This window comes from Triturus cristatus, chromosome 12, assembly GCF_964204655.1.
Source record: "Triturus cristatus chromosome 12, aTriCri1.1, whole genome shotgun sequence".
NCBI lineage: Eukaryota > Metazoa > Chordata > Amphibia > Caudata > Salamandridae > Triturus > Triturus cristatus.
In genome coordinates this window covers 195,845,228-195,872,706 of record NC_140595.1, presented here as the reverse complement: position 1 = coordinate 195,872,706, position 27,479 = coordinate 195,845,228, and the positions used below count along the sequence as shown (strand labels likewise).

At 49.1% G+C, this 27,479-nt stretch overlaps 1 protein-coding gene across 1 annotated transcript in view; it reads right to left on the bottom strand.

Moving 5' to 3' along the window:
- The window catches only part of HYDIN (HYDIN axonemal central pair apparatus protein), a 2,467,744-nt gene that overhangs the window by 79,419 nt on the left and 2,360,846 nt on the right, over positions 1-27,479 (bottom strand). Inside the window, exon 80 of the mRNA XM_085640020.1 lies at positions 23,012-23,231. Coding sequence (XP_085496146.1) covers positions 23,012-23,231 — 220 coding nt within the window. The remainder of the gene's footprint in view (positions 1-23,011; positions 23,232-27,479) is intronic.

Sequence of the window (27,479 nt, the reverse complement as noted above, 5' to 3'; positions counted from 1 at the left end):
TGATATTAATCACGATACCAAATAAAGGGTAGCTGTTCCACCGGTAGGGGTGCTAAAAGTCACCCACTCACCGGAAGTAGAGGAAATAAAGCGGTGAAGGGAGAGTCCTAGGTCTAGAACCCACTAGTCAGAGGCAAGCACATGGGGATATAGGGATATACATAATTTGGAATTAAAACACTAGCTTACTGCTGATAGGATGCAGAGGCCCTTCAATATCTGTTCTAGAGATGAATATGGTATAATATTATAGTTCCTACAAAAAGATTGTGTTGATTGACAAAGTGAGGAACTGCAACCAGAACATCATTTAGCTTAATCAACTTTAAAATAAGAAGCCAGGCAAAAGGACTTCATGCCCAATCATCTATCTGCACAGGATGTGACATCACTAGTTTCCCACCAAAACCATCTTTAAAAGAGGAAGCCGCCAACCAAGAGGGGCGTGGCCAACCAAGATGGCGAGAGGACATAGTCCGTCTCAGCTCCGCTGCCACCAAGAGAAAACTCAGAGAAACGGAGCTGAAATAGGCCGAACCTGAAGATGCCACACACAGCGCTGGAGTCAGAAGACCAGCAGCTTCCCCTAAAATTGGGCGGTGAAACAACACCGGGAAGCAGCCGATCGAAGAGGTGACTCGAGAAGGAGAAGGTGGCCGGAGCGGAGGGAAAGGGCTTATATCGGCAAACCTGATGGAGAGGCAACTGAGTACGAAGCGGTGCCTGACTGCACAGAAACGGCCCACAGAGACATCAGAGCGACCCCTGGGGGGTGAGCCAAAGACCCGGTGCAGATTTCAAGGAGAGCCTCCCGGGAGTTACGGATGCTGCGGGATTGATAGACACTCCTAACAATGGTGCATAAGGGAAAGGCAGGGTGCATTAGACAGCTCATGCATGGGTATGTAAAGGAGAAGTGGGCTGTGGCCTCCCCCACACCAAACAGAGACTCACCGAAAAGCTCCCAGGTGGCTTGGCTGACCCCAAAATAGTGGCCGGTGAGACGAAAAAATGGAGGCCCTTAAGAAATAAGTTACAGAGGCCGGGACGAGGGGCGGAGGGGATGCCAAGGGGAAGTTACTTTTAGGCCCACCCAAAGACTAGCGGAGGTGACAAAGAAGCATGAATCTCCCACTGACGGTGAAATGTGAGTAACACCAGCGCGCCACCAAAAGACAAAGCAAAAAAGCGCTGAAGGCCCCAGAGTACACACCCTTACCGAGTACTAGGTCAATGTAGGGTGAGATTCGCAAAGACGTACACTCCGTGCCCAAAGGCTATCAGTGAGATGGAAGCAGAGGTGGACGGAGTTAATTAACCCACTAAGAAGCACTCACGCGGGAGGACCTACGGTCTTTTGGGCTGGGGAAAGAAAGCCAAAGAGAGCAGTTGCGGTTCCTGCCTGATTCCAGTTCAGGGAGCGAAGACCTTCCAAATGCCACCCAAAAATACCCAACTCAATAGGGTCAACAACTACTTTGGTTCCACAGAAGCAACTGATACCCTAAAATCAACAAGGGGAGAAGGGAGCATGGCCCTCACTATAGAAGACTTTCTGGCCTTGAGGAATTTAAAAAAAGAACTATGTACAGAGACAAAAGCTGATGTGGCCTCCTCTATTGAGAAACTCAAAACTGACCTGAACGAAAGATTGCTCATGCTACGGCAGGACATAGACTCTGTTAGAGGCAGAAACCTAGATATGGAAGGCAAAATATCTGTCCTTGAACAAGGCCTTGAGCAACAGAAGGACTTGACACATACTCTGGAAACACAGCTACGAATGCCCATCATCAAAACAGAGGATGTGGAAAATAGATCCCGAAGGGACAACATATGCATTCGCCAACTTAAAGAAGCGGCCGAAGGGCTGGATATAGAGGCCTTTCTAATGGGGCTATTCCACAAGATTCTTGGCTGTAGCACACCAAAGATCAAAATAGATATTGTGCAAAGGGTGGGAAGGCCTCTCTCAGGAACCAATCAAAGACAGGGACATTCTAGTAAAATTACATGCATTTAAAGTAAAAGAAGCCATCCTGCAAGCAGCCAGGAAAACCTACAAAGTGTCCTTTCAAGATTTCTCTTGCGTATTTTTCCAAGATATTTCTCTGGCCACGTTGGCGCGGCGCCAACAGTTTTGCCAAGTTACAGACAAGCTGCGACACAACAACGTGAGATATAGATGGACTTTTCCCTTTGGGCTGGCAATCGAATACCGCAATAAATTACATCATTGCACTAAGCTAGAAGAAGCCATGAATATCCTGGGCCTTGAAACATCAGAGAATGACCAAGCCACGGATAGAGCGGAGGCAGTAAGATCCAGCGAGGCTAGCAACCGGGATAATTCACCTTGGCCCAGAGACCACTCAAGCAGCAGAGAAGGAAGTAAAGCAATCAAAGGGGAAAAGGGAGCTCCTCCGAGACGTTTCCCTTCCTGGGCCACTAAAATGCCTGAACAGACTCGAAGTTTCAGAGAAGGGAAGCACCTTATGGGGGGGTTGTTGTTCCCAACATAACGCGGCCTAGAAGTCACAAATCCCGAGGGGCCAGATGCCTGATCTGGCCGGCAGACAGATGAGGACAAAAGGGGACAGCCGGGAGTTCGGAAGTAAAGACTTGTTCTGACTCCAGTTAGAGACAGTACAGACATGGCAGCCAAGATAGACCAATCGCCCCTGAAGATGTTGTTGTTCAAACACCCATGGTTTAATCTGGGACCCATTGTTCCGTAAGGTTTAAATTTGGGGTTAAGGAGGGGGTATTTGGTTCCCATTTTTTCTCAAATTTTTCAGGTACTCACCGGATGGTAAATCTCACATACAAATGATCGGGTAAAGAGACAGTCTAAGGGGGACTTTGGTCTTTGGTGGGGGGGAGTGGGGGGGGGGAAGGAGGGAGAACACAAAGTGTGGTCACTAGAGTCCTGTACCAATACTGAAGAATGACAATTCAATTTTAACGTGGAACGTACGAGGGCTTAATGCCCCGGCTAAGTGCCACAAAGTCTGGAAGTACTTCCTACACGACCACTATGACATAGTTACCCTCCAGGAAATGCACCTTAAATGCACCGAGGCCCACAGACTCAAGCATAAAAGTTACCCCCAAATATTCCAGTCATCCAACACCACCAAGTACAATGGGGTCGCGATAATGTTTCACTCATCCCTGAAGTTCCAAGTAGAGGGTCAAAAAACTGATGAATTATGGCAGAATTGTGATGATAAAGTGCCGAGCACACGGGAAATTGTGCACAGTGGCGTCAATCTACGCCCTAAACACTAATCAACTTCCCTTCATCTTGAAGACACTAACCATGCTGGGTGAACTTTGCAGAGGGAGAGGTAATGCTTATGGGAGACTTCAACTTAACCTGGCACTCAGGGATGTATAGCACTCACCCACATAGGGCCCAGACAAGCAGTTTCTCAGAAATGGTTAAAAATGCAATGCAAGATTTGGGTTCAGTAGATATATGGAGGGAGTTGCATCCTGCAGAAAAAGATTACACCTTTTTTTCACACATCCATCGCACGTACTCGAGGCTTGACAATATCTTATGCCGAACATTAAAAGGGGAAATACAATCTAAAAATATGAACTCAATCGCCATCTAGGATCATGCGCCGGTAACATGCTCCCTCGAGTGGAGAACATGTACCCCTAAATTTGCGCGCTGGTTTTTCCCACAGGCGCTGCTACGGAATAGACTGGCGCGGGATGAACTCCGTAAAACCATTAAAGACTTCTTTCTTCACAATCAGGCCCAGGATACCTCTCCAGCCAACAATTGGGGCGCCTTCAAGGCAGTCCTGAGAGGACATTGCATCGCAGCAATAACAGAACTAAATAGGCAGAGGGGCCTGGAAAGACGTGCCCTAGAAGCTGAGATTCAGGCTCTCGAAAAAATGCACAAGTCCGCACCCAACTTGCCTCTGCAACGCAAAGTCACAGCAGCCAGGGGTGAACTGGCCGCAATTTATGCAAACCGGGCTGAAATGACCCTGCTTAGGATTAAACAAACGTCATATGTGCAGGGCAACAAGGTAGGGACAAATCTGGCAAGACAGCTCAGAGTGAAAAGAGACAAAGAATATATTAACAAAATACGAAATTTAGTGGGGTCATTAGAGTACGAAGAGCACCGTAAAGTGGAGGCCTTCGGGGAATTTTATCCATCCCTTTACAAGGCAGAATACGCAGATCCTCACTCCAGCTAAGTTATCTAGACAACGTAGTCCTACCCAAAGTGACACAGGCACACAATGACAGACTGGCAAAACCCATTAGCGAGGAGGAGGTCCAAATGGTAATAGGCGCCCTAAAACTCTTCAAGTCGCTGGGGTCGGGCAGGCTAACGGCTCGCTTTTACAAGGCATTCAGTGTGGAACTGGCTCCGCATCTGACCGCTCTATTTAATCCAATAGCTGACACAGGAATGGTCACCCCTTCCATGAGCGAGTCACTGACGATAGTAAAACCTAAAGCGGGGTAAGATCCACAGTTATGTGGCTCCTACCGACCCATTGCGCTACTAAATCTTGATGCCAAGATTTACTCGAAAATACTGGAGACGCGCCTGGAAGACTTAATGCCTGAACTTCTCCACCCCGACCAATCGGGGTTTATAAAGGGGAGACAAACACTCGACAATGTCAAACAAGTGCTCCATCAAATTGAAAAGCGACCAAAAAACGAATTCCAGCAGTACTATTAGGCTTAGATGTAGACAAAGCGATTCCCTAAAACACCAGACAAAGGCTGACAAAGGAATCCTGTGGCTATGTTTGGGGGCAGCCAAAACAGCAGTGGCAGCAGCCTGGAAAAATGCTGAGGCGCCATCTACCACACAGTGTTACTAAAGGGAGGCTTGGGTCCTTGCACAAACTAGATTGGACCACTTTTATTGTGTATGCTAAGCAAGTTTCTAGTTGCCCTGTTTCTCAATTGTTCAAAAATAGGGACCCACGGCACTGGGAACGAACATTCGCAGCATTAGTGTCTGGGAGAGATCTAGAATTGTAACCCCTCTCCACACAACAACATTTAAAGCTAGCGTCCCCAGGGCAATACACAATGGCAGGATACATTACATATTCTAAAAGCGAACTATCCGCCGAGTGTTAAATGTGTTAGTGAAGGACTGGTCAAATAGTTTATGTTGTTTATGTATATGAATATGTCAGTAGGTTTGTACATGTTATTTATGTATACACAACTGTGGTTCAATGTAAGTTTGTATAAAATGTTTTCACAAGTAAGTGTTGCACTTCATCAAGGCATGCTTTAAATGTAAAAAACATTTTTCTGAAAAAGAAAAAGAAAAGTGAAATAAATCACAAGGACTAATGAATTAAGAACATTGGTTCTTCTATTTTTGAACAATCTACCACACAGTGGCACGCACGTCTTTGGCAGGCAATAACTATGGAGAGGATGAGTGACTTTTTCCGACACGACTTCAAAACCTTTGAATACACTTGGGGTTCCTTAACTAGCTATCTCTCAACCAGGTTGCCACTACTGGCATGCCCTTCCAGAACAAGGGCGCTGCATCTTTTTCAATTTTAACTGTCCTCCCCGGAATTGTCAAAGTTACCGGACACGTGCCCTTGGCCCGCCCAGGCATATTCCCCAAAATAGATAAAGCTACACATAATATAGCCCAGTCATTGCGCCTTCCGGTTGAGTACTCTCCACAGTTATATGTTATTACTTATGCTTTTCTCTTTGTCCCCTTCTATTTTCTATTTCAGTTCCAGTTTTGGATGGAGGGGTGGGGGGAATGTAAATGTAAATGTGTTTGTACTTATATAGCGCACAGCTACCCCATTTCGGGGTTTCCCGGCGCTGTACTCATACCGCTAGGGAACCCTTCCTGGTTTTTCCCTGTGAAATGTCCACTCCTGGGCATCCCCAGGGTGAAGCCAGGCATCCCAGCGCTGTTGTGGAGATTTAGCAAGCTATTGCCCAGAGATGCAGCGTGGGACCCATGATTAGAATAGGCACCGAGGCGAGAAATCAGGTCCGAGGAATTATGAGCCCAAGACCCGCCAAGGCGGGAATTGAACCCTGGTCCCGGGCCAGATCTCTGCATCAGGGTCTGCCGCTCTAACCATTGAGCCACACTTCTCCACAAGGGAATAGGGAGGAAGGGTTTATCTTACCCACATGAGGGTGAACAGATACAACGGTAATGTTCAAGTTGACACAGACCGGCTGTAGGAAGCTGGCTCTGTATATACTATACCAAAGTGAGGTATAGTGTGCACAGAGTCCAGTGGATCCCCAAAGGTAGGCAGAGGTAAAGTTAGATAGCACCTCACTCTCTATTTGTGGTAGTGTGGTTGAGCAGTAAGGCAGTATCAGAGGACAGTGTTAAGCATTTGTTGTACACACTCAGTCAGCAAATGAATTCACACACTCAAAGTCTGAACTTCAGACAAATTATATTTGTATAAAAATATTCTTTTATTTTCTAGAACCAAGCAAGCCTGGCAAAGGTCAGCAATAAATACTTTACAGTAGTAATGCAGTTTGTAAACAGTTTGAATTAGCAATTGTATATGCACTTTGTTTTGACTTACAGCATGGTTTCAGAGAAATGCAATACTTTGTAAATACAGTATGTTAGACTTCGCATCTTTTGGCGTGTTTCCCCAAAGTTTTTGCTTTCTGACCTCCCGGTTTTGACTCTGTTTCTGCTGGCGTAGTGTTTCTGCGCACTTTTCGCACTGCTGATCAGTGGTAAAGTGGAAGTGCTCCTGTGGTAAAGTGTGTTATGGATTAGTGTTTCCATGATTGGATATTTGATTTACTAGTCAGTCCTTAGTAAAGTGCACTGAGTGTACCAGGGCATGTGAATCAAATGCTACTCGTGAGCCTGCAGCACTGATTGTGCCACCCACGTGAGTAACCCTGAAAAGGTACCTCACACCTGCCATTGCAGAGTCTGCACGCAGTTTGTAACTGCCATGTTGACTTGGCCAGTGCACCCACTGGCCAGTCCCTAACCTTCCCTTTTTTTACATGTCAGGCACCCCTAAGGTAGGCCCAAGGTATCCATGTGGGCAGGGTGCAGTGTATGTGAAAGGTAGGACATGCCCTGGTGTGTGTGGCATGTCCTGATAGTGAATTACAGCCAATTTCGTTTTTCACTATTGCAAGGCTACCTGTTCCCCATAGGACAGGATGGAAAGTTTGTTTATAACATCTTATAAACATAACTGGCCTGGGGAATTAGGTAGGAAAATAAAGTTTAGTATGCCTGAACTCAGAATCTAAAGATGCATCTTTTAGTGAAGGTGATTTTTACATTCTTTGTTTGAAAATACCACTTTTAGAAGGTAGGTATTTTCTTGCTCAGTCATCCTGTGTGCCCCTGCTGGAATGTGGATTGCCTGTCTGGGTTTTGGATGACAGAAGGCTGGGGGAGCAGGTGTGGCTCCAGATAGTCTAGGGGGGTCAGGAAAGGGCTGAACAGACCTGAGCAGCAATGGGGGAAGGGGGAGGAGATTTCCTTGCACCTCAAAGGGCCTGGTCTGCATCTGACAATGCCGTCTCCACCTCCTGCCAGGAAATCACACTAGAGAAGGCAGAACTGGTTCTGGCTGGGCACAGACACTCTTTGCCTAAGAGAGCTAAGGATTTTGGGATATAAATATTGGGGCCCAGACCCCTGAACTTTAAAACTCTGTTGGATCAAGAAGACTGCCAAGAAGAAGAGCTGGAGAAGCTGTGAGGAGGAACTACCTCTTGTCTGTGTGCTTTTCTGTGTTGGCCTGCAGTGGCTGCTTCTGTCTTGGGCAGTGAAAGGACTGGACTGAACTTTCTGCAGTCTACTTTTTGAGTTTCTTCAAGGGCTTGAGGTAGAGTATGCCCCCTGTTCAAGAAGTCTCAGGAACAGCAAAGACTTCAAGCTTTTCTGCCCTCAGCACTGGGGACTGTGTTTTGTGCTGCAACAGAAGAAAAGCAACTCGTCGACGTCTACGATGCCACTGCCGACTCCGAGTCCTGAAAGCACCGCAGAGGGCACCGCGACCCTGGTCTCACCAACAACGCCTGCTGATGCCGCCACCGAGTCGCTGCTCGCACCGCGACCTGTGGGCACCGCACTCCGCACTGCCTCGCTTCACGACGATGCCTTGGTATACTCAACGACGCTCCACGCCGAAATCGACGCCGCTGCTTACACCATGGTTCGAGGGCACCGCTCGTAAGGATACACGACGCATCACCCTCATCCCGCACCGCAGCCTTGGCCTACCGATGCCGGTGCCATCGACTCCAGTTCGTCAGCTGACGGCAGCGATTCAGCAACGATGACACCGCTGCTTGCACCGTGACCTGCCAGCACCATGACGAGCACCACCTTCATCTCGCATTGCGACCCTGGTCTCACCGACGATGCCATCTGACGCCGCCACCGAGCCGCTGCTCGCACTGCAATCTGAGGGCACCACACGCCGCACTTCGCACCGTGAATGTATGACATTGTTCTGCATTCTGTCCATCAACTGTTGTTTTTGCATTTGTCACCCCGAGTGGGACGGGTTTGCCCAGACGTGGGTCCTGTGCTCTCCATGCCACTGGAATCAAGCTATTCTGGCTGAAGAGGGGTGAAACCCCCAAACCGGTCCTAGGATGCTTGTTTCCAGTCCAGGGAGGACCTGGCTTGGCAGTTCGGGCTGGACTGTTCCCATGAGGCACAGGGTCAAGACTGATTTGCATATGACTGGGTTCAAACTGGAATGGCATGGTGAGCAAAAAGACGATCGATTTAGGACCAGATCTCTGTACTGGGGTGAATGTATGACATTGTTCTGCTTTCTGTCCATCAACTGTTGTTTTTGCACTTCGCACCGCAGCACATGACGTCTGCCGACGTCAGCGCTCCTGACTCCAACAGAGAGGAGATCGACCTGCAACGCGTGTGACTTTGAGGGCCCGACAACTCCTACACCGACCTACAGAACGGACGCCTGCGGACGCTGTGTTTTTGGAAGCTCAACGAGAGGTCATCGACGCCCTGCATTTCTAAAAGGTACTGTTTGCGGGTCTTCATGACTCCGTAGCTGGCCCGCGACGCCGCGGTCAGCCAGAACTATTTGGATTTGTTTGCTCACGACACCGTGATAGCCTCGGACGGAGCTGACGACATCAAGGAACTGTTTTTAAAGCGGATTTTGATAACTGTAGATTTAGTACTGTATTGTGGATTTTTATCTTTTTTGGTCTTGTCTTAAGTATATAGAAATATTGGATATTTTTCTAAACTGGTGTGGTCTCCTTTTGTAGTGTTTACACTGCATTACTGTTGGTTATGTGAAAATGCTTTACACACTGCCTCTAAGATAAGCCTGACTGCTCGTGCCAAGCTACCAAGGGGGTGAGCAGGGGTTATTTTAGAAGGGTAACTCCCTTATCCTGACTAGGAAGATGGGTCCCTATTTGAACAAAGGTGCAAGCCCTTGCCAACTAGAGACCCCCATTTCTAACATAGTACATAGACTTGAATGGGCTTTTCAGTAAAATTATAGGTAAGTTACTTTTGAGATTACTTTTCTTACTCAGAGTAGTATACATGGATACTACTCTGGGACATTTCCTGTAAACAGGTAAGTAAAATCGTGTTTGTTAGTTAGTGCAAATGTAAAGAATTTCTTTAGGTTTTTAAACTCCACACTTTGAAACTTTTCCAAGAAAAACAGTCAATGTTATCCTATGGAGGAAAATAGTGTTATCGGTTTTGAGGTAAGTATTTGGTAGTGGGAGTTGAGGTTCTGGGGGTAGACTCAGGGGCCCCCAAGGGTCAGGGAAGCACTCTTGTTACAACCTCAGCGGCATTAGGGCAGTCGGGTGCAGAGTGCTGAGGACCAATGTTATCCAATGAGGGATAAGGTGCCTCCGGTAGGTGGCTGCTGACACACGGGCCACTTGGTTGTGGGAGCAAAGATCCTGGACTTTAGCTCAGGGCAAATGAGGAAACAAAGTAGCACCAAAGGTGCCACCTCAGCGGCACTAGGGCGGCAGGGTGCAGGGTGCTGTTTGGATGTCGGGCGCCCTGTTGGTTTCAATGGAGAACCTCCGGTTTGAAAGGCACTGCAGGCTTGGTGATGAAGGTCTTCTAGGTGCGCCCACGACTTTGAGAGGTAATTTGGGAAGTTAGGGGTTGGTTAGGCACCGTTGGTTTGGCCACCCAAGGCTGTGGGGCGACGGATGCAGGGGTGCCTTTCGGGGTTGGATCTTCTTACCAGCTCCTGGACGAGGTTGGGGTACACCACCTATTATGGCACCCTCCAGTGGGAGGGGGGCATGAGCCTGTCCCTGGTTGGCTGAATCCCCCATCTGCAAGATGACGGGGACTGAGAGTTGTGCTGAGGGGTAGAGTGGGCAGAGGTGAGCACACCTCTATTCCTCACTTGTTTTTCCCACTGGTTCTCCCGCCCAAAATGGTGGTCAGAACCAGTGGGGACCAGTTGCTGAGAGCAGTAAGTGGCCTGGGGAAGCTCACAAATGCTGCAAGCCTTTGAAGCTTCTCCTTCGTGAACCCTACTCTTCCTAGGGGAGTAGGCTTTGCACCTCGTCCTAGGATGTGCTTTGTTTCAGGCCCCAGAGAACAGCAGGCTCTCGACCCAAGGGTCCAGAAAAATGTCTGGTGGTGGCAGCTGAAAGCAGCTACTCAGCCTGGACTCTAGTGGTGGGTTAGTTTACAGGGGGCAACTCTAAGATGCCCTCTGAGTGCATTTTTCATTAAATCCCACATCAGTGTGGGTTTAATGTGCTGAGAAGTTTGATACCAAACTTCTCAGTTTTCAGCGTAGCCATTATTGTGCTGTGGAGTTCATAATGACAAACTCCCAGCACCATATACTCTTAGTGGCAGCACTACACTTACAATGTTTAAGAATGGCCTTAGACACTGTAGGGGTACAGGGCTCACACACCTGTACCCTCACCACTGGTACAGTGCACCCAGCTAGAGGGGTGACTGCTCTATGCCAGGGCAGTGGGTTGTAGGCATGGCACACAGTGTGCCATGTCGACTCTTCACTTTGTTCGGCACCAAAACACGCAGCCTGCAAAGGCAGTGTGTGAGTGTAAGGGTACAGGACCTCTAAGGGTGGCACAATAAGTGCTGCAGCCCTTTGAGGCCTTCTCTGGTCACCTTGCCTTGAGTACCTGTGGTACCATTTACCAGGGGCTGACCTATGGCCAGAGATGCCAATTGGGTTTAGGCTTCAATACAGTTTTAGGGAAAGAACATAGACCCTGGGTACCTGATTAGCAGGAGCCCAGAGCACACTCAGTCAAATCAGATCTGCAATTCAGCAAAAAGTGGGGGCAACCATGCAGAAAGAGGGCACTTTCTCACACAGGTGCCTCTTAGTAAGAAACTGTATCAGGAATTAGCTTACAATATCATATTTCTGGTCTCTATAACATGCATAATGGATGTAAAAGTTATATAAACTTCAATAAAAAGAACTTTGACAAAAAAAAAGAGGAAGCCAAGCAAGAGACTTAATTTCTCTTCATCGTTGCAACAGGAAGTGACATCACTTCCAGCTTTATCCCTACTTCTATCATCTCTTTAGGGCATTCCAGCAAAGGATGCACACAGACAAGGGCATCACCTGTTTGGGCCTATTAGGGCCAGCAAAGGTCTTGGGCTAGAAGAACGAGTCACTTAGCTTCGGTAACTATGTATTTGGTAGAGACACAGTCTAGCCGCAGATTCCTTAACTTAGAATATCCCCAGGCGTCAGACTGGATCCGGAAAACATTTTCCCCGGCAGTACCTCTGCACGCTGGGGGGCAGCGTCGCCTGGCTCCGCCCTGACATCGTCCACGGAAGTTACGTCAATGGAGCCATATAAAACCCCCTGGCGTGCTGACGTCATTTTTTTACAGTGAAACTTTTCCGCGCCACAACGCGGAGCAACAACAAAAACTGTGAGAGTATAGGAACAGTGTGTCAAAGAAGAACAAAACCATTGAAACAACAAAGATAAGAAATTATAGAGTTAGAAACAACACCATGTTGAAAAAGCACTCAACACTGGAAGACAAGCACCTGTCCCAGCAAAAGTCCCATCATAGCAAATATCCATGCCCCCCCCCCACCCCCCAAAAGGCAACGGTAGTGGAAACGAATGGCATGACAAACGAAGGACAATATGCAACCACAGGATGTAACTGTATGAAAAACAACCTGTAACCACAGGTTGTAACTGTAAGGGACCACAAGACTGAAACAACATGTCCAGAAGTGAACAACAACATAGAATGTGCAACATCCCCCACAGTGACCTATGAACTAGAGCATAGTCAAGGAAAACTGCAACCCAAACGAGATAAACGAGAGCGGAGGGAGGGTAGAAGAACATGAGAATCTCCACGCCGGAAGGAACCGGCGGAAGAACGTTAAAAAACAACATAACTAAGCCACCCAAGAACGAGAATGGGTGGACAGCTAACGTACCAATACAGAATGACACGCCCTGCCCCGGAGACAGGGGAACTAGAGCACCCCTCAGGAAGACCAAGGCTGCCTGTAGGGATGCAAGGTGGTTAAACCCCACCTGGAAAGGTCCTCGCAGAACGGGGAGGTTGGGTGGGCGTTAAGGAATCTGCAGCTAGACTGTGTCTCTACCAGATACATCGTTACCGAAGGTAAGTAACTCGTTTATCTGATAGAGACATCTAGCCGTAGATTACTTAACTCAGAATAGATACCAAAGCTATACGCCATAGAGGAGGGTCTGCGACCGAAACCCACCAAGTGTCCAACGGACATAGACCGTCAAGAACAGTGGCTGAAACAAAGTGGGGGCCACAATGCCAGCGCGGCTGACACCAAACCAATAAAGCTCAGAATTGCCAGCGGACCCGACAGCAGACCAAGAAGCTCAGGGCAGAGCATGAGCAGGGGGAGCTAAGTACCACAATCCTTCAGAAGACGGCACGAGGCCACTGTCTGTTAGACAGGGACGAACGAAATCACAGAACCAGAAAGGTAGTGCACAATGCCATAACTTCTACACAAAGAGGGAAACTGAGTAGAGGATCCCAGGATCCATAAGGGACAAGAGAGCAGCAAACTGACTTAAGCAGGATGACCGATTCAGAACACACAATGTGAGCAGCACATTAGGTGCCAACAAACGACATGTCAGGGCAGAAGGTATCATGCCAAGACATACGAACCACGACTACCAGAAAATACAGAGGTGTAAATTACAAGAATACACTGAACAGACATTGCGTACCGTGAGAACCACACCACACAATGCATCACTCAAAGAAGCAGAACAGCAACAGCATGTTCTTGTCGACAGAGAAGACATGCGCAGCATCCGGGAGCCAACCAGTCAACCGTACCCACAGGTGCAAAGACCAAGGGCCACCAGCAAGTGGGACACCCCTAAAGCTGAGGGTGGAAGAGGAAAGATAGAAAAACAGAGAGGAAATCTCGGACAATCCCCAGAAACCACCGCAGGGAAACCCTGCATGCTTGCCTACACACGTGTGCACGCAGCACATAGAAATATATGAAACGCCAAGAGATTGACCACCAAGGGGAAACTGAAAGAGTACCCCTAAAGAATAGAAAATCGCCCGAGAGGTACCCACAGCAACGATGTGACACACATCAGGACATTGAAGTCCAACCACATAAGAAAATTATCCCAACCCCCCGATCGGGAAGGAAAGATCGAACCACCGCGTCACATGTGGGAATACTGACCACCACACCAACGAAGAAGCAGAAGTCAGTAACACTCAAACACAGAATATCTGATAAAAGTATAGACCTATATACAGAATGATGCCAGAAACATCCGTAGATAGAAAACGTCTGCTGAAAAGCACAGCAGAGACGAGGGGAGAACACCTAAGCTGTGAGCGACAACGAACAGAAAAACCCCAAGCCTAGGCCAGGTATTGGCCGAGATAAGCAAGGATACAAGGCAAAACACAACAGGGGTCCACCGTGGCGAAAACTCTACCGCCCCTAGGCAAACCCCAGGAAGGGTGTGCCCAAGCCCTACCCAACACCAGGGAAGAAGGCAACAGGAAGAGAACGCATCCAAGACATTGGCTCAAGGAACAGGGGCGCTGCCAGGACTACAAGTCCATGAACCCTAGGATGGAGGGACTAACAGGCAGGGTCATCTGGAGCCGGATGATGGCGATGTGCCATAGCACGACCCACGGGGTCACCTGAGGAGGGTCTGGCTCTAGTCCCCAGATTGTGTAATGACCCTCTAAAAGGCAATAAGGGCTCCACATCCACCGTGCCCTGGTGGAGAAGATCCAACAAAGGATCCGATGGCAGGGAGACAGAGGGCGGCTGCATCTGCAAGATATCCGCAGCCCTGCGAACTGCCCTCACAAACTCCGTGACTATCAGAGGAGGAGACAGCAAGTCATTCGTTGGTGACGGTTGCAGGCTAATCCGTCCACCCAATGACAGAAACCCTGCAGAAGAATGAACCGGCCAGTGCCTCATGGGCCCCTGCTACATAGACAACATAATGCTTAAACCCATATCTCACTCTATGAACTCCAAGCTCCTTGCCCTTATAGCACAAGTTACTACTTGTGTAACAATATATCTGTAAGAGACATTAGTTAGTGAAAGATTCCTTACCTTAGAATATCCCCAGGCGTATGCCTGGATCCGGAAAGTTTTGCTAGCAGTACCCCTGCGCGTCAGTAGGTGGCGTCCTGCAGCTCCGCGTCCGTCGCTGGCATCGTAAGCGCCGAGATGACGTCACAGAGACTACTAAGGCGCCACCCATGCGCGCTGACGTCAGTTCTGTACACGACTTTCCGCGCCAGGAACGCAGAGCCATGCAAGAAACTGACCACTGGTGCCATGAAACTAGGGCCCTGAAAAGGGGATGTCCTTAACCCTAGAAATCAGTACGCAGAACAGGGAGGATGGGTGGGGCGGTGTACGCTTTAGATAGAATGCGAGCGCCCGTTTTGGGTCCAGTCGGTGGAGCCTCTCCTCCTCCCTTGAAGGATGCGGAAAGAAGGTGGGCAAAGTGATGGTCTGCCCTATTTGGAAGGGCACGACAACCTTTGGCAAGAAAGAAGGACGGGTCCTTAAAACCACCTTGTACGGATGAACAGAAAGGAAAGGAGGTTTGAAGGAAAGAGCCTGGAGCTCACTCAATCTTCTGGTAGAGGTGATAGCTACCAGGAAAGCCGTCTTGAGAGTGAGAAGAAGCAAAGGACAGGTATGAAGGGGCTCGAAGGGAGAGCACATCAGATATGTCAAGACAAGGTTTAAGTCCCACTGAGGCATTATAAACGGCACGGGAGGAAACGTGTGCGTAATGCCTTACAGGAAACGGTTAACAACCGGAGACTTAAAAAGTGAAGGCTGATCTGGAAGCCGTAAAAAGGCGGAGATGGCCAACAGATAACCTTTGATAGTGTCCAGAGCAGAGCCCTGCCGGCGCTAAGAAAGAAGGAACAGAAGGACTTCGGAAAGAGGAGCAGAAAGGGGATCCACAGTCTTAGCTGTGCACCATGCCACAAACTTGTTCCACCTGCAGGCGTATACCGTTTTAGTGGAGGGATGCCTGGCTGCCAGAATGACATCACAGACTTCGGGAGGAAGGTCGAAAGCCGTCAACTGACGCCGCTCAATCTCCACGCATGGAGGTGGAGGCTGGACAGGTTCGGGTGGAGGACCGGCTCCTGCTGCTGCGACAGAAGATCCTCCCGAAGAGGCAGACGGATCGGGGGATCGATCGCCATACTGAGTAGCTCGGGATACCAGTTTCTTCATGCCCAATCCGGAGCCACAAGGATGACTTGGGCCCGGTTGCGCCGAATCTTCTTCAGCACTCTGGGCAGAAGTGGTATAGGCAGAAAGGCGTACAATAGACCGCAACTCCACTCGCGACGAAAAGCGTCGCCGAGCTATTGCCGCTTTGGAAATTCCAACGCGCAGAACTGATGACATTGCACGTTCTCTTCGGTGACGAATAGATCTAACCAAGGCTCTCCCCACAGCAGAAAGAGACCTTGCACCATGTCCAATTTCAGACGCCCTTCATGATCCATCAAGCACCGGTGGCTGAGTTTGTCCGCCCTGGCGTTCAGAGAACCTGCCAGGTATTGAACCACCAGGGAAATGCCTTGATGTTCCAGCCATGTCCAGAGGCGCAGAGCCTCCTGACATAGGGTCCAGGACCCCACCCGCCCTGTTTGTTGCAATACCACATGGCGGTGGTGTTGTCCGTGAACACCTGCACCACACTTCCCCGGACAGAGGGAAGGAATGCCTTCAGTGCAAGTCGGATCGCCCGAAGCTCCAAAAGGTTGATATGGAGCCGGGACTCCGCCGGAGACCAGAGGCCTCTGATCTCCGCCTCTCCAAAGTGGCCTTCCCATCCCAGGAGGGACGCATCCGTCACCACTGTGTGCTCCGGTTGGGGAAGGGAGAGGGATCTGCCATTGACCCAATCACGATTTGTGAGCCACCACTGCAATTGCAGTGTAGTGCCCGCCGAGATATGGACATGATCCGACAGGTTGCCCTGATGCTGTGCCCACTGGAACTTCAGGTCCCACTGCAGAGCCCGCATATGCCATCTGGCATGTGTCACCAGCAGGATGCAGGCCATCAGGCCCAGAAGCCGGAGGGTCATCCTGACTGAAACCCGGGACAGAGGCTGAAAGATCGGAATCATAGCCTGAATATCCCAGACTCGCTGCTCAGGGGATAAACCCGAAACAGCGTTGAATCCAGAACCGCTCCAATGGAGGGGAGCTTCTGAGAGGGACTCATGTGCGACTTCGGCACGTTGATGGAGAACCCTAGCAAATGCAGGAGGTCGGCCGTAGTCTGAAGGTGGTTGACGACTGCCTGGGGCGAGCCCGCCTTCAACAACCAGTCATTGAGGTAGAGGAAGACTGACACCCCCGACCTGCGCAGATGAGCTGTGACCACCGCCATCACCTTCATGAACACCCGAGGGGCGCTGGTAAGGCCGAAGGGGAGCACGGCAAACTGAAAATGCTCCTGGCCTACCGTGAACCGCAGGTAATGCCGGTGGGCCGGTAGGACGGGGATGTGAAAATATGCGTCTTGCAAGTCCAACACTACCATCCAGTCTCCAGGGTCGAGGGCAGCCAAGACCTGAGCCAGAGTCAGCATTCTGAACTTCTCCATCCGGAGGAAGCGGTTGACGTCCCGGAGGTCCAAGATGGGACGCAGACCCCCTTTGTCCTTCTTGGGGACCAGAAAGTAGGGGGAATAACAACCACTCCCTACTTCTGGCCCAGGAATGCACTTGATGGCCCCCTTGGCCAAGAGGGCCGCAACTTCCTGCTGGAGAGTCGCCAAGTGTTCCCCCGACATGCAGTGGTACCGAGGTGGCATGGCTGGAGGGGTGGACTGAAAGGGAAGGGAGTAACCCTTCGGATGATCTGCAACACCCACTTGTCTGATGTGATAGCGTGCCAGTGGGGGAGGTGATGGCGAATCCTCACACCCACTGGCGTGGGGTGCTATACAAAGCTCGGATTAGGGAGGTAGAAGCAGCGGGGGCGGAGGTAGACTGCCCCCCACGCTGATTCCCAGAGCCGCCCCTGCGGAAGCCGCGTCCACAGCCGCGCTGAGGCTGGTTCTGCACAGGCTTGCTGAAGGAACGTGCCTGGGCACCCCTGCCTTGGCCATGAAAGGAACGAAAACCAGGAGTGGCTGGGCTCTTCGTGGAAAGACCCAAGGACTTGGCCGTGGCCTCCGAGTCCTTAAAATACTCCAGTGCACTGTCGGCCTTATTGCCAAACAGGCAAGTGCCATCAAAGGGCATGTCCATGAGCGAGCTCTGGACATTGGGCGAGAACCCAGTAGATCGCAACCAGGCGTGGCGACGCAGCGCCACAGTTGTAGAAATTGCCCAGCCCAACGAGTCAGCGGTGTCCAAACCACACCGAATGGCAAACTTAGCAGCATCCTTACCATCAGCAACCGCCTGGGAAAGCACAGCATGGACCTCCATGTACTTTTCACACATTTCCACACCAGAAGCACGGAGCCATGATGTTACTGACCATGGTGTGTTAAAAAACAACTAGGGTCCTGAAGGAAACAGCCCTGACACTTAAAACTGATCCGCAGTGTGGGGAGGATGGGTGGGTGTGGTCAGTAAGGAATCTGCAGCTAGGAAATGTACTACCAGATAAGGAATGGGCGAAGGTAAGTAACTTGTCCATCTGATAGAGACATCTAGCTGCAGATTCCTGACCTTAGAACAGATACCCAAGCAATAACATCCCTGGAGGAGGAACTGGGTAAAAGTATTAGACCAAAATGTCCTGGAGGACTGAAAGGCCTTCCCTACGGACTTGATTATCCCGGCAATAATGTTTGGCAAACGTGTGCTGGGATGATCACGTAGCAGCCTGGCAGATGTCGAGGACTAGGACACCATGCTGTGGTGGATGCCTTCACTCTAGTTGAATTAGCTTTAAGGCCTTCAGGAGGCTGTTACTTTGCCAGAGTGTGACAGATTTGTATGCGAAAGATAACCCAACAAGAGATGGTCCTCTTTTGAACAGTACAACCTTTCTTTGCACCAATGTACGCTATAAAGAGTTGGTCATCCACCCGTAACTCTTTAGTGCGATCAAGGTAGAACAATAACGCTCTTTTTTGGTCCAGCCGGTGGAGACGCTCTTCTTCCTTAGTAGGATATGGAAGAGCATAGAAGGTTGTTGTAGGAGGCTGGTATATAGTGCTCACTTATGTAAGTGCACTAATCCAGACAATCCATATGGTGATTTTAGTGGTCTTAGACAACTTTAGAAAGCTCTCTAAGTGGTAGCTGTGGAAAGCAGATTTAAGGCTTAGTCCAGAAGGACTGTAAAGCAGCTTGTTTTACCAGTATTAATCATATAGTGTAGGTTAAGTGAAAAAGAACCACACAGTGTAGTTATAAAAATAGAAATTTATTATAAAAACTCACTAACACATTGCAATATCTCCTCCCCACAGATATAATCTCAATACACACAATACTTCAACAATAGAACAGGTAAGAGAGCACAAATACACAGTGGTGTCCAGGGGGAGACCAAACCATATACTAATAAAGTGGAATGAGAACCACGACATAAGTCGAGACTGGGCGCAGAAGACCTAGAAGTGTTGGGGACTCAAGGAGCCACCCAAGGTAAATACCCAGGAACCCCACGGAGGCCGTGTGCAAAGTGGGAACACGACTGCATGATCAACACAAGTCAATGGGGAAGTTGCAGTTGCAGTTTTTAAGAAGTAGGACCCTGAAGAAACACTGTGGAAGATGAAAGGTTGCAGAGTCACCCCACCCGTGGATACCCCAGGAACCAGGATACCTTTACCCGGGTGGCTGGGTGCATAGGTGCGAAGTGACGCCGGAAACCGCAGTAGACCACAATGGAGGACTTCAGTGAAGATGCCACAGGCAGAGAAGCTGAAAGAGTCCGGTGGAACCTAAGGATGGAATCAGGTTGAGAGGTACCTGCAAGCAGAGAGGACAGAGTCTATAGCACTCAGGAGTGACCAGGAGGCACAGAAAACAAATGTCCACCGATGACAGAAGATGCAGGAGAGTTGACGGTGACCTTGGCGCTGTAGCTGTACGGACCAGGCGATGCTGTGGAAAACCAGGAGCCATTCACAAGCTGTCCCACGTCAGATGTCAAGAGCCAGGGGAGTCGGTGTCTGGCGGGAGCACCAACAAGCCTTGCCAGCGGCAACCAACTTGGCAGAAGAAAAAGCTGCAGTGTCGGGACCAGCAAGGTGAAAGTGACCCACCACGAACAAGTAAGTCTGAGCAGGCCCTGAGCAAGCAGGGAAGCCCACTGGAACCAAAGAAGACTGCCAAGAGGACCCACTGGCTTAAGGCATAGGAGTATAGAAGTCGCAAGAGGACCTCGAGCAGCTCACCAATGATGAAGGGACATGGAGCACAGGATGCAGTGAGGCCGAAGATCTTGGTTGCAAGAGATGCAGGAGGCTGGAGCTTCTTGGAACCCGAAGATCTCTGGAGAAGAGATTCAACAAGCCTTGGCAACGGCAAGTCAACGTGGTGCACAGGGTTACTGCTCCAGCAGTTCAGATGAGGGATACAGGCTTCAAACTTGCTGTGAAGACAGTGCAAGCCTGTGTTGCTGAACCTTTTGGAGTTCCTTGGGAGCTCAGGATCAACAGACCGGGCTACTTAGTTGCGGTGCCTGCCAATGCAGGGAAGTGACTCCTTCACTCCAAGGGAGATTCCTTCAGGTGTCTTGGATGCCCACAGGCTTTGGAAGGCTTCCATTATGGAGCACAGGCACGGACATTGGAGCAGACGAGCAGGGCGAAAAGATCAGGAGCAGCAGGAGTCTTCCCGGTTGCAGCCTTGATGCCCAGAGCAAAGTCCAGAGTGCCCAGACGGTCGAAGTTGAAGTGGTGTCTGAATTGGATCGTGTCCCATGACGAATCTAGGGACCCACCCTCAGGTAAGCCCTTAAGTACCCTAAGGAAAGGTTTGAGACGATTCAGGGTTCCTCCCCAGGGTAGGGGTCAGACAGTGGGGAAGATACTCCCATGTAGTTTGTCCAGTTTTGCGCCAGAGCGGGAGCAAACAGCTCCCTGAGCGGGTTTGAATTGGACTATGCAAGAAGGCACCAAATATGCCCTTCAAGCAGACTGACTGGTGCTGGCAAGTGCTCCCACCTGGCCCCATCACACTAAACCCTGTCTGGTAGGTGGTCACACCTCCCTGTGACAAGATACCTATTATTCTACTTTCCTCTGCTTGAGCTTGGCTTGATGTCATACCCTCATCCTTCATCAAAGCATAGTCACCCCGATTCACCACTGTCAATGCCTCTATCAACCAAGCAATATTCCCAAAAGTTATCAAGACAGGCCAGACCCTGTTCACCCATAAATAAACCTACCCTACACCTTGCTGACTTTGCCAACAGGCACAACATTCACCCATTAATTATCAGCAAGATCAATAAAAAGCAGTTAATGTTCAACTACACTATTACATGAACTATCTCTTGCACAATTTCCAGTATAGTTTCAGATCATGTTGCAGCACAGAGACCGCTATTTTACACATTGTAGACGAGGTTATTCTTTTACTTTTCCAATCAAAACCAGTTTGTTCACATGGGTACCTCCAGGTTCCAAAAGATCCACATCACCTACGGGGTCCCCAAGGGTTTCATACTGTCCCCTGTCATTTTCATCCTCTACATGTAGTACCTTAGGGCTCTACTGACAGAGAAAAGAATCGCGATTTACCAATATCCAGATGATACACAACTCTACTTGAAAGTATCCTCTGCTTCTGACATTCAACACCTCCGACACTGATTTCACATACTCTACAACTGGATGTCCAACATCTATCAGAAATATAAACCAACCAAGATAGAATTCCTCTTATTTGTCAAGAACAACAAACAAGAAAAAGTACAAATCTGGCTCAATCACATGACCCTTAACAGCTTTGAACCCCCACTTTCACTAAGTGGCATGACACTTTGATTTACACTGGGCACCAACCTAACCCTCAAGGAAAACATCGCAAAGAAAAACAAAGACTTTCTTTAGAACAGAAAGCTAGTACCAGGCGTACTAGCTTTCTGTTCTAAAGAAAGTTAAACTGCTTCCTCCAGAAAGCGACTTTTAGAACTGTTTAAGTCCACATACTCTGGCAACTAGATGGTGGTAACACCCTGCTCCTTGGTCTCCCAGACTCCACAATGGAACAAACTTCTTAGGAGAATCCTACAAGGCGCAGCACATATCATCCAGGGTCTGAAAAAATATGATCAAATCACATCCATCCTGATGGAACTCCATTGGCTACCCTCGCCAGGCCACTCCACCTTGAAAAACCAGCTGCATCATTTATAAAATCATGATGACAACAACCCACTTATCTTGCAGACAAGCTCTCCATCTCTGGTAGTTATCAGCACACCCATGGTCAAGATACCATCAGGCTGGAAACTAAGAAGTAAAAAAAAAAAAGCAAGGCAGCAAGCCTTTTTTCAAGCCATGCACCCAAGATCTAAAACAAGATTGCTATATCCATAGGACCATCCCAATGCTGCTCCAATTAAGGAAAGAGTTGAAGACACGCCTCTTTAAAGAAAACTACATCACAATGCATAACAGTCCACAAACCAGCTACCTCTCCTATCAGTTGTTGAATGTATGCCTGTTTTTGACCTTGTATAGAACTACAATGCCTTTTGGCTAGATTAGCACTATAGAAATACTACATACATCCATACACATACACCTTTTAAATCATATTTGCATGTTTTCTTCTCTAACTTTGGGGACAACTATTTTGTCTAACGCTTATCCTTGTTAATGGCTGTTAATACTGAACTGATCTGTATCAGTCTAGATAAAGTAAGTAAGAATGAAGTCCTATGTTAAAAAACATGCCTGCTTGATTCCGTTACTAAAGAATGGTAAATATATGGCAGGAGATTTCCAGACAGAGGTGTCACTTATGTACTACCTTAGAAATATTCAAACATGAATGTAGGTCAGAAATGAAGATACGCTGCAAGAGCAGGAAGTTTGCAAACATTTTACATACACAGAACTCCTCAGATGAAATAAGGATAAACCTCATCCAATAAGTCTAACTCTCCAGAGGAATCACTCATCAAGGTCTCCACATACCAAATATTAAGAGTACTAGGGTGACAAAAGCTATAGAAGTAGGGAGGATGGGACAGATGCTTGGGGTGAGGACTACTCACTCTCAGGCTTCAGAGCTTTTTTTCATTTAACAATTGTCAGACTCCAGAGCTTTACTTCTGAGCATTTAAACTAGTACACCACCTTGTCCCATCTATATTTTGATGTCCCACATATTAGACTGAAGGGAATGAGAAATATGAACACTATTGTACCTTTTACTTCTCCCTCCCCTGAATTGACTTCTACATTTAAGTAACACAGTAATATTACCTCTTTAGTGCTGGGTATTCCTACAGAGGAACCAGATAAAGTCAGCTTCAGTGGTTTACTTCCTTCGATAAAGCATTGTAGTCCTTCGTAGCGGATGTCGTGGCTGAGTTGCTTGGGCTGAAAAGTCACATCAAAAGCTACTTCCATACCGGGTGTGATGTACCCCTCGGTAGGGTTAATCAAGCAGTCTGGCTGGAACCTCTTCACATCCCATTCAAACCTTTTAAGGCACAATAGTGAACAGCATATTAGTCCCAACAATACTTGTGACAAACAAGTGGCATTTTTAAGCAAACTATATTTCCCTATTTAACAAAATACATGCAACCTATCAAAAGGTAGGTTAAACATTCAAATACATTTTGCTCAATAAGTAAACTCTGAGAGCAATTTTAATTTGAACATGTTCCTCGTGCAATGAAATAGAACCCGGCAAACTACAATGAAAAAGACCAGCAGCATTCAACTGATTTTAGTTTCAGTTTTGATCCAGTTGCACTTGGTGAATAATTTGTCAAACAGCACTTCTCAATATCCACAGACTGGAGGATTTTAGTAGCATTCGAAGAAGTACATCGGGTCCTCAAAATCACTGTAGCACTGTAACTCTTTCTATTTGTCTACATTTATTGTGGACATAAATGATATAATTTTTAGCTTTTTAAAATGTATTTGTAGGAGGTTGGCTTAGTATAGGAAGCACACATATTTATGTGATACACCAGGCAACCCTTATGGTAATTTTAGTGGGCTTTGATAAACTTTGAAAGCTCTCAAAGTGGTAGCTGTGGAGAGCAGTCTTAAGGCTTATCTTGAATGAGTGTTAAGCAGCTTGTTTTCCCAGGTCTCATAATGTAGTGTTGTTTAAACGAAAAAGAACCACACAGTGTATATATACAAATATATGTCTATTTATTACACAGCACTCACTAACACATTGGTATATCTCCTATCCAGAGATATCAACACATATTCACAATAGTACTTCAGTTGCAATAAGGTAAGTAGCACAAAATACAGTGGTCTCCAGGGGGAGACCAAACCATATATTAAGAAAAGTGGAATGCGAACTGCGATCGAAATCAGTACATGGACAAGGACACTCAGAGAAACCCCACGGAGGCTGTGTGCAGAGTGGAAACATAGCCGCGTGTCCAATAGAAGTCAACGGGGAAGTCGTGGTTGCAGTTTTTAAGAGGGACCCTTCCCAGTGGACCCTAAAGAAACCCAGTAGAAGACAGAAGGTGCAGAGTCACCCAACCCGTGGATACCCCAGGAACAAGGATACCTACACCAAGGGTAGCCGGGTGCATTGGTGCGAAGTAACGTCAGAAACCGATGAAGACCATAATGGAGGACTTCAGCAAATATGCCGTTGGAGAAGTTTGTGCAAGAGTCCGTTGCAATCCAAGGATGGATTCTGGAAGAAGAGAACCTGTAAGCAGAAGGGGCAGTCTATGCTACTCAGAGGTGACCAGAAGGCACGGAAGAGTAATGCCCATCAAAGTCGCATGGTTCAAAAGTGTTGATGTGTCCTTGTTGTTGCAGCTGTGTGGACCAGGTAATGCCGAGGAAGACCAGGAGCCATGCACAAGCTGTCCGATGTGGGAAGTCGAGAACCAGGGTGTCAGTGTCCGGCGGGAGCACCAACAAGACTTGGCAGCTGCAACTGGCGCAAAGCAAAGACGGAGTAACATTGGGACCAGCAAGGTCCAAGCGACTCACCACAAGCAGGAAAGTCATAACAGGCCCTGAGCAAGCAGGGGAGCCCACTGAAGCAGAAGAAGGCCCCCAAGAGGACCCACAGGCCGAAGCAACAGAATTCGCAAGAGGACCTCTAGGAGCTCACCAAGAAGGAAGACCCACAGTTAAGAGGATGCGGTGAGGGTGATGTACTTGGCAGGAATAGATGCTGGAGCTTCTTGTAGCCCGAAGATCTCTGGAGAGCAGAATCAACAAGCCTTGGCAAAGGCAAGTTGATGTGGTGTCAGGGGTTCCGACGAGGGATACTGACCTCAAAGTTGCAGAGAAGACAGGTTACGCTGCGAGGGAGTTGCAGAACCACTACCTGTGTTGCTGAGCCTTTTGAAATCCATGGGACCTCAGGAGCAGCAGACCGGACAGCTTAGTTGAGGTTCCTGCAGATGCAGGGGAGTGAATCCTTCCCTCTAGGGGGATTACTTTGGGGTATGTTGAAGATCCTGAAAGAAGCACAGACACAGACAACAAAGAAGACGTGCAGAACAGCAAGACCAGGAGCAGCAGGAGTCTTCCTTGATGTAGTCTTGGTTCCAGGCGAAGTGTCCAGACAGTCGAAGAATGACGTGGTTTCAGTCTTGAGTCTTGTCCCACGACAAATCTGAGGACCCAACCACAGTTAAGTCCTTAAGTATCCTAAGGGAAGGGTTTTTTTTTTTTTGTTTTTTTTTGTTTTTAAAAACCTTTATTGTCACTTCAAAATGTACACCGCTATTTAGCCAACAACCCGGAGGCAGGCAGCATAGTGACGTGGCGGCGCACCGCCAAAGCTTATCCACCTCGTACATCTGAGCAAAATATCCAAAATAAGAATATACACGATTTATAGCAACAAACAACCAGAAAGCGACAGTCGAGGAACAGTAGCACACGCTAATCATCAGTACTCCTGCAGTCTCCAACACGTTACCCACGCGGTGCCGCAGCCGCGGAAACACCAGGCAGCCCATCCAGTCATATCGCAGCCCAGCCACCAGAGCAGCAGCGGTCAGGGTAGCGCATCCCCATCGCCAGTTAGCCTCCACATGCAGACCCAAAGCGCGCCCATATCAAACCACCAGTCCAATCGCTCATGGCCTCAGTCCTCGCCAGTCGCATCCCTCCTCGCCAGCCAGTCCACTAACGGCTGCCATATATCCACCGGTCGTGAGCGCTGCGGCAACTGATCCCAATAGGCAGCGAGTTGGTCCTTGCAGTATATCGCGGATCTCACCCATCCCGCAACGGCCGGCGGGGCCTGCTTCTTCCAGTGTACTGCCAGTTGACGCTTGGCGAGCAGTAAGAGAAGGGCCACAAGACGACGCGACGCCGGGGGTATATTCTTAACAAAGCCCAGGAGGGCCACCAGTGGGTCCGGAACAATGAGCATACCCACAATTTCACCGACAGCTTTGAAAATGGCATCCCAGAACCCGTCAATGGGTCCACATGTCCATACAAGATGGAAGAACGTAGCGTCCCCCGCGCCACATCTCCAACACTTCGTATCAGCCTGCAGGCCCATCTTAAAAAGTTGTATAGGTGTACGGTACGTCCTGTGTAAGTAGTTGAAATGTACCAGCCGCAGCCTATAATTAGGCGACAATTGCTCAAGCTGGGCGCAGCAGAACTCCCACTGTTGTTCCGTGATGCGCACGCCCGTTTCCCCCTCCCACAGTGTCCTGGAGTCCACATGCGCAACAGGCGTCGCGCGTTGTGTTGACCTGTATATGCGTGTTATTAATTTCCGCGAGGAGGCGTTGGACAGCACGTCCTCTAAGGCCGCCAGCGACGGCGGGGCCTCCGGGAACGTAGGGTACCTCTGTTTACAGGCCGACCGTAATTGATAGTAGAGCAGCAGCTCCGATGCCGTCGGTTCAGAGGCCGCGGCCATGTCATGCAGTGTAATGAAAGTATCGTCCGGATACAGGTCACCTGCCACCGTCAGCCCACACGCACTGGCCCGGCGCGCCACCGCCACGTCCGTCAGCGGACCCAACAGGGGATTTCCCTCCAGAGGCATGCTCGGGGCGTAGAGATCGGAGATGCCCGCGCGTCCGGCAATGCCCGCCCAGGCCCATCGCACCATTTCCACGGTGTCAATGTCTTCCCTAGGTCGTTTATATTTCTGGTACACCGCTGTCCGTAGCGGACAGGGCGCCGCCACGTCCATCTCTATCGCCACGTGTGGCTGGTAAGGAATCGGGTGATGCCAATAGTGCAGGTATTGTGCCTGCGCGCTGTACGCATACAGCTCAAAGTCCGGGGCTGCCAGGCCCCCTTGACGGAAGGGAAGAGTAAGGAGGTTCCAAGCCACTCGAGGCTGCCTGCCCGCCCAGACCAGTTCGATCATGGCTGAGCGGAGGCGACGGAAGAATGCCTTTGTTAGCGGTAAAGGGATGTTTACAAATAGATAAAGGAACTTGGGCACAACGACCATTTTCGCGATAGCGATGCGGCCCAACATGGAAAGCGGCAGCGCCTTCCATCTCTTCACCTTAGTCTCCAGCCACTCCATGGCCACCCCGAAGTTAGACAGCCACACTTCCTGAATTGAGCGACTGATCCGAATGCCTAGGTACTTGACCTCGTCAGTGGCCCATTCAATCGGGAATTCCGTGTGACATGCAGACGTGCCGTCCGTCAGCGGCAACATCACTGACTTCGACCAGTTGATATCTATGCCGGTTAGGCCACTATAGCGTATCACCTCTCTCATCAACGGATCAAA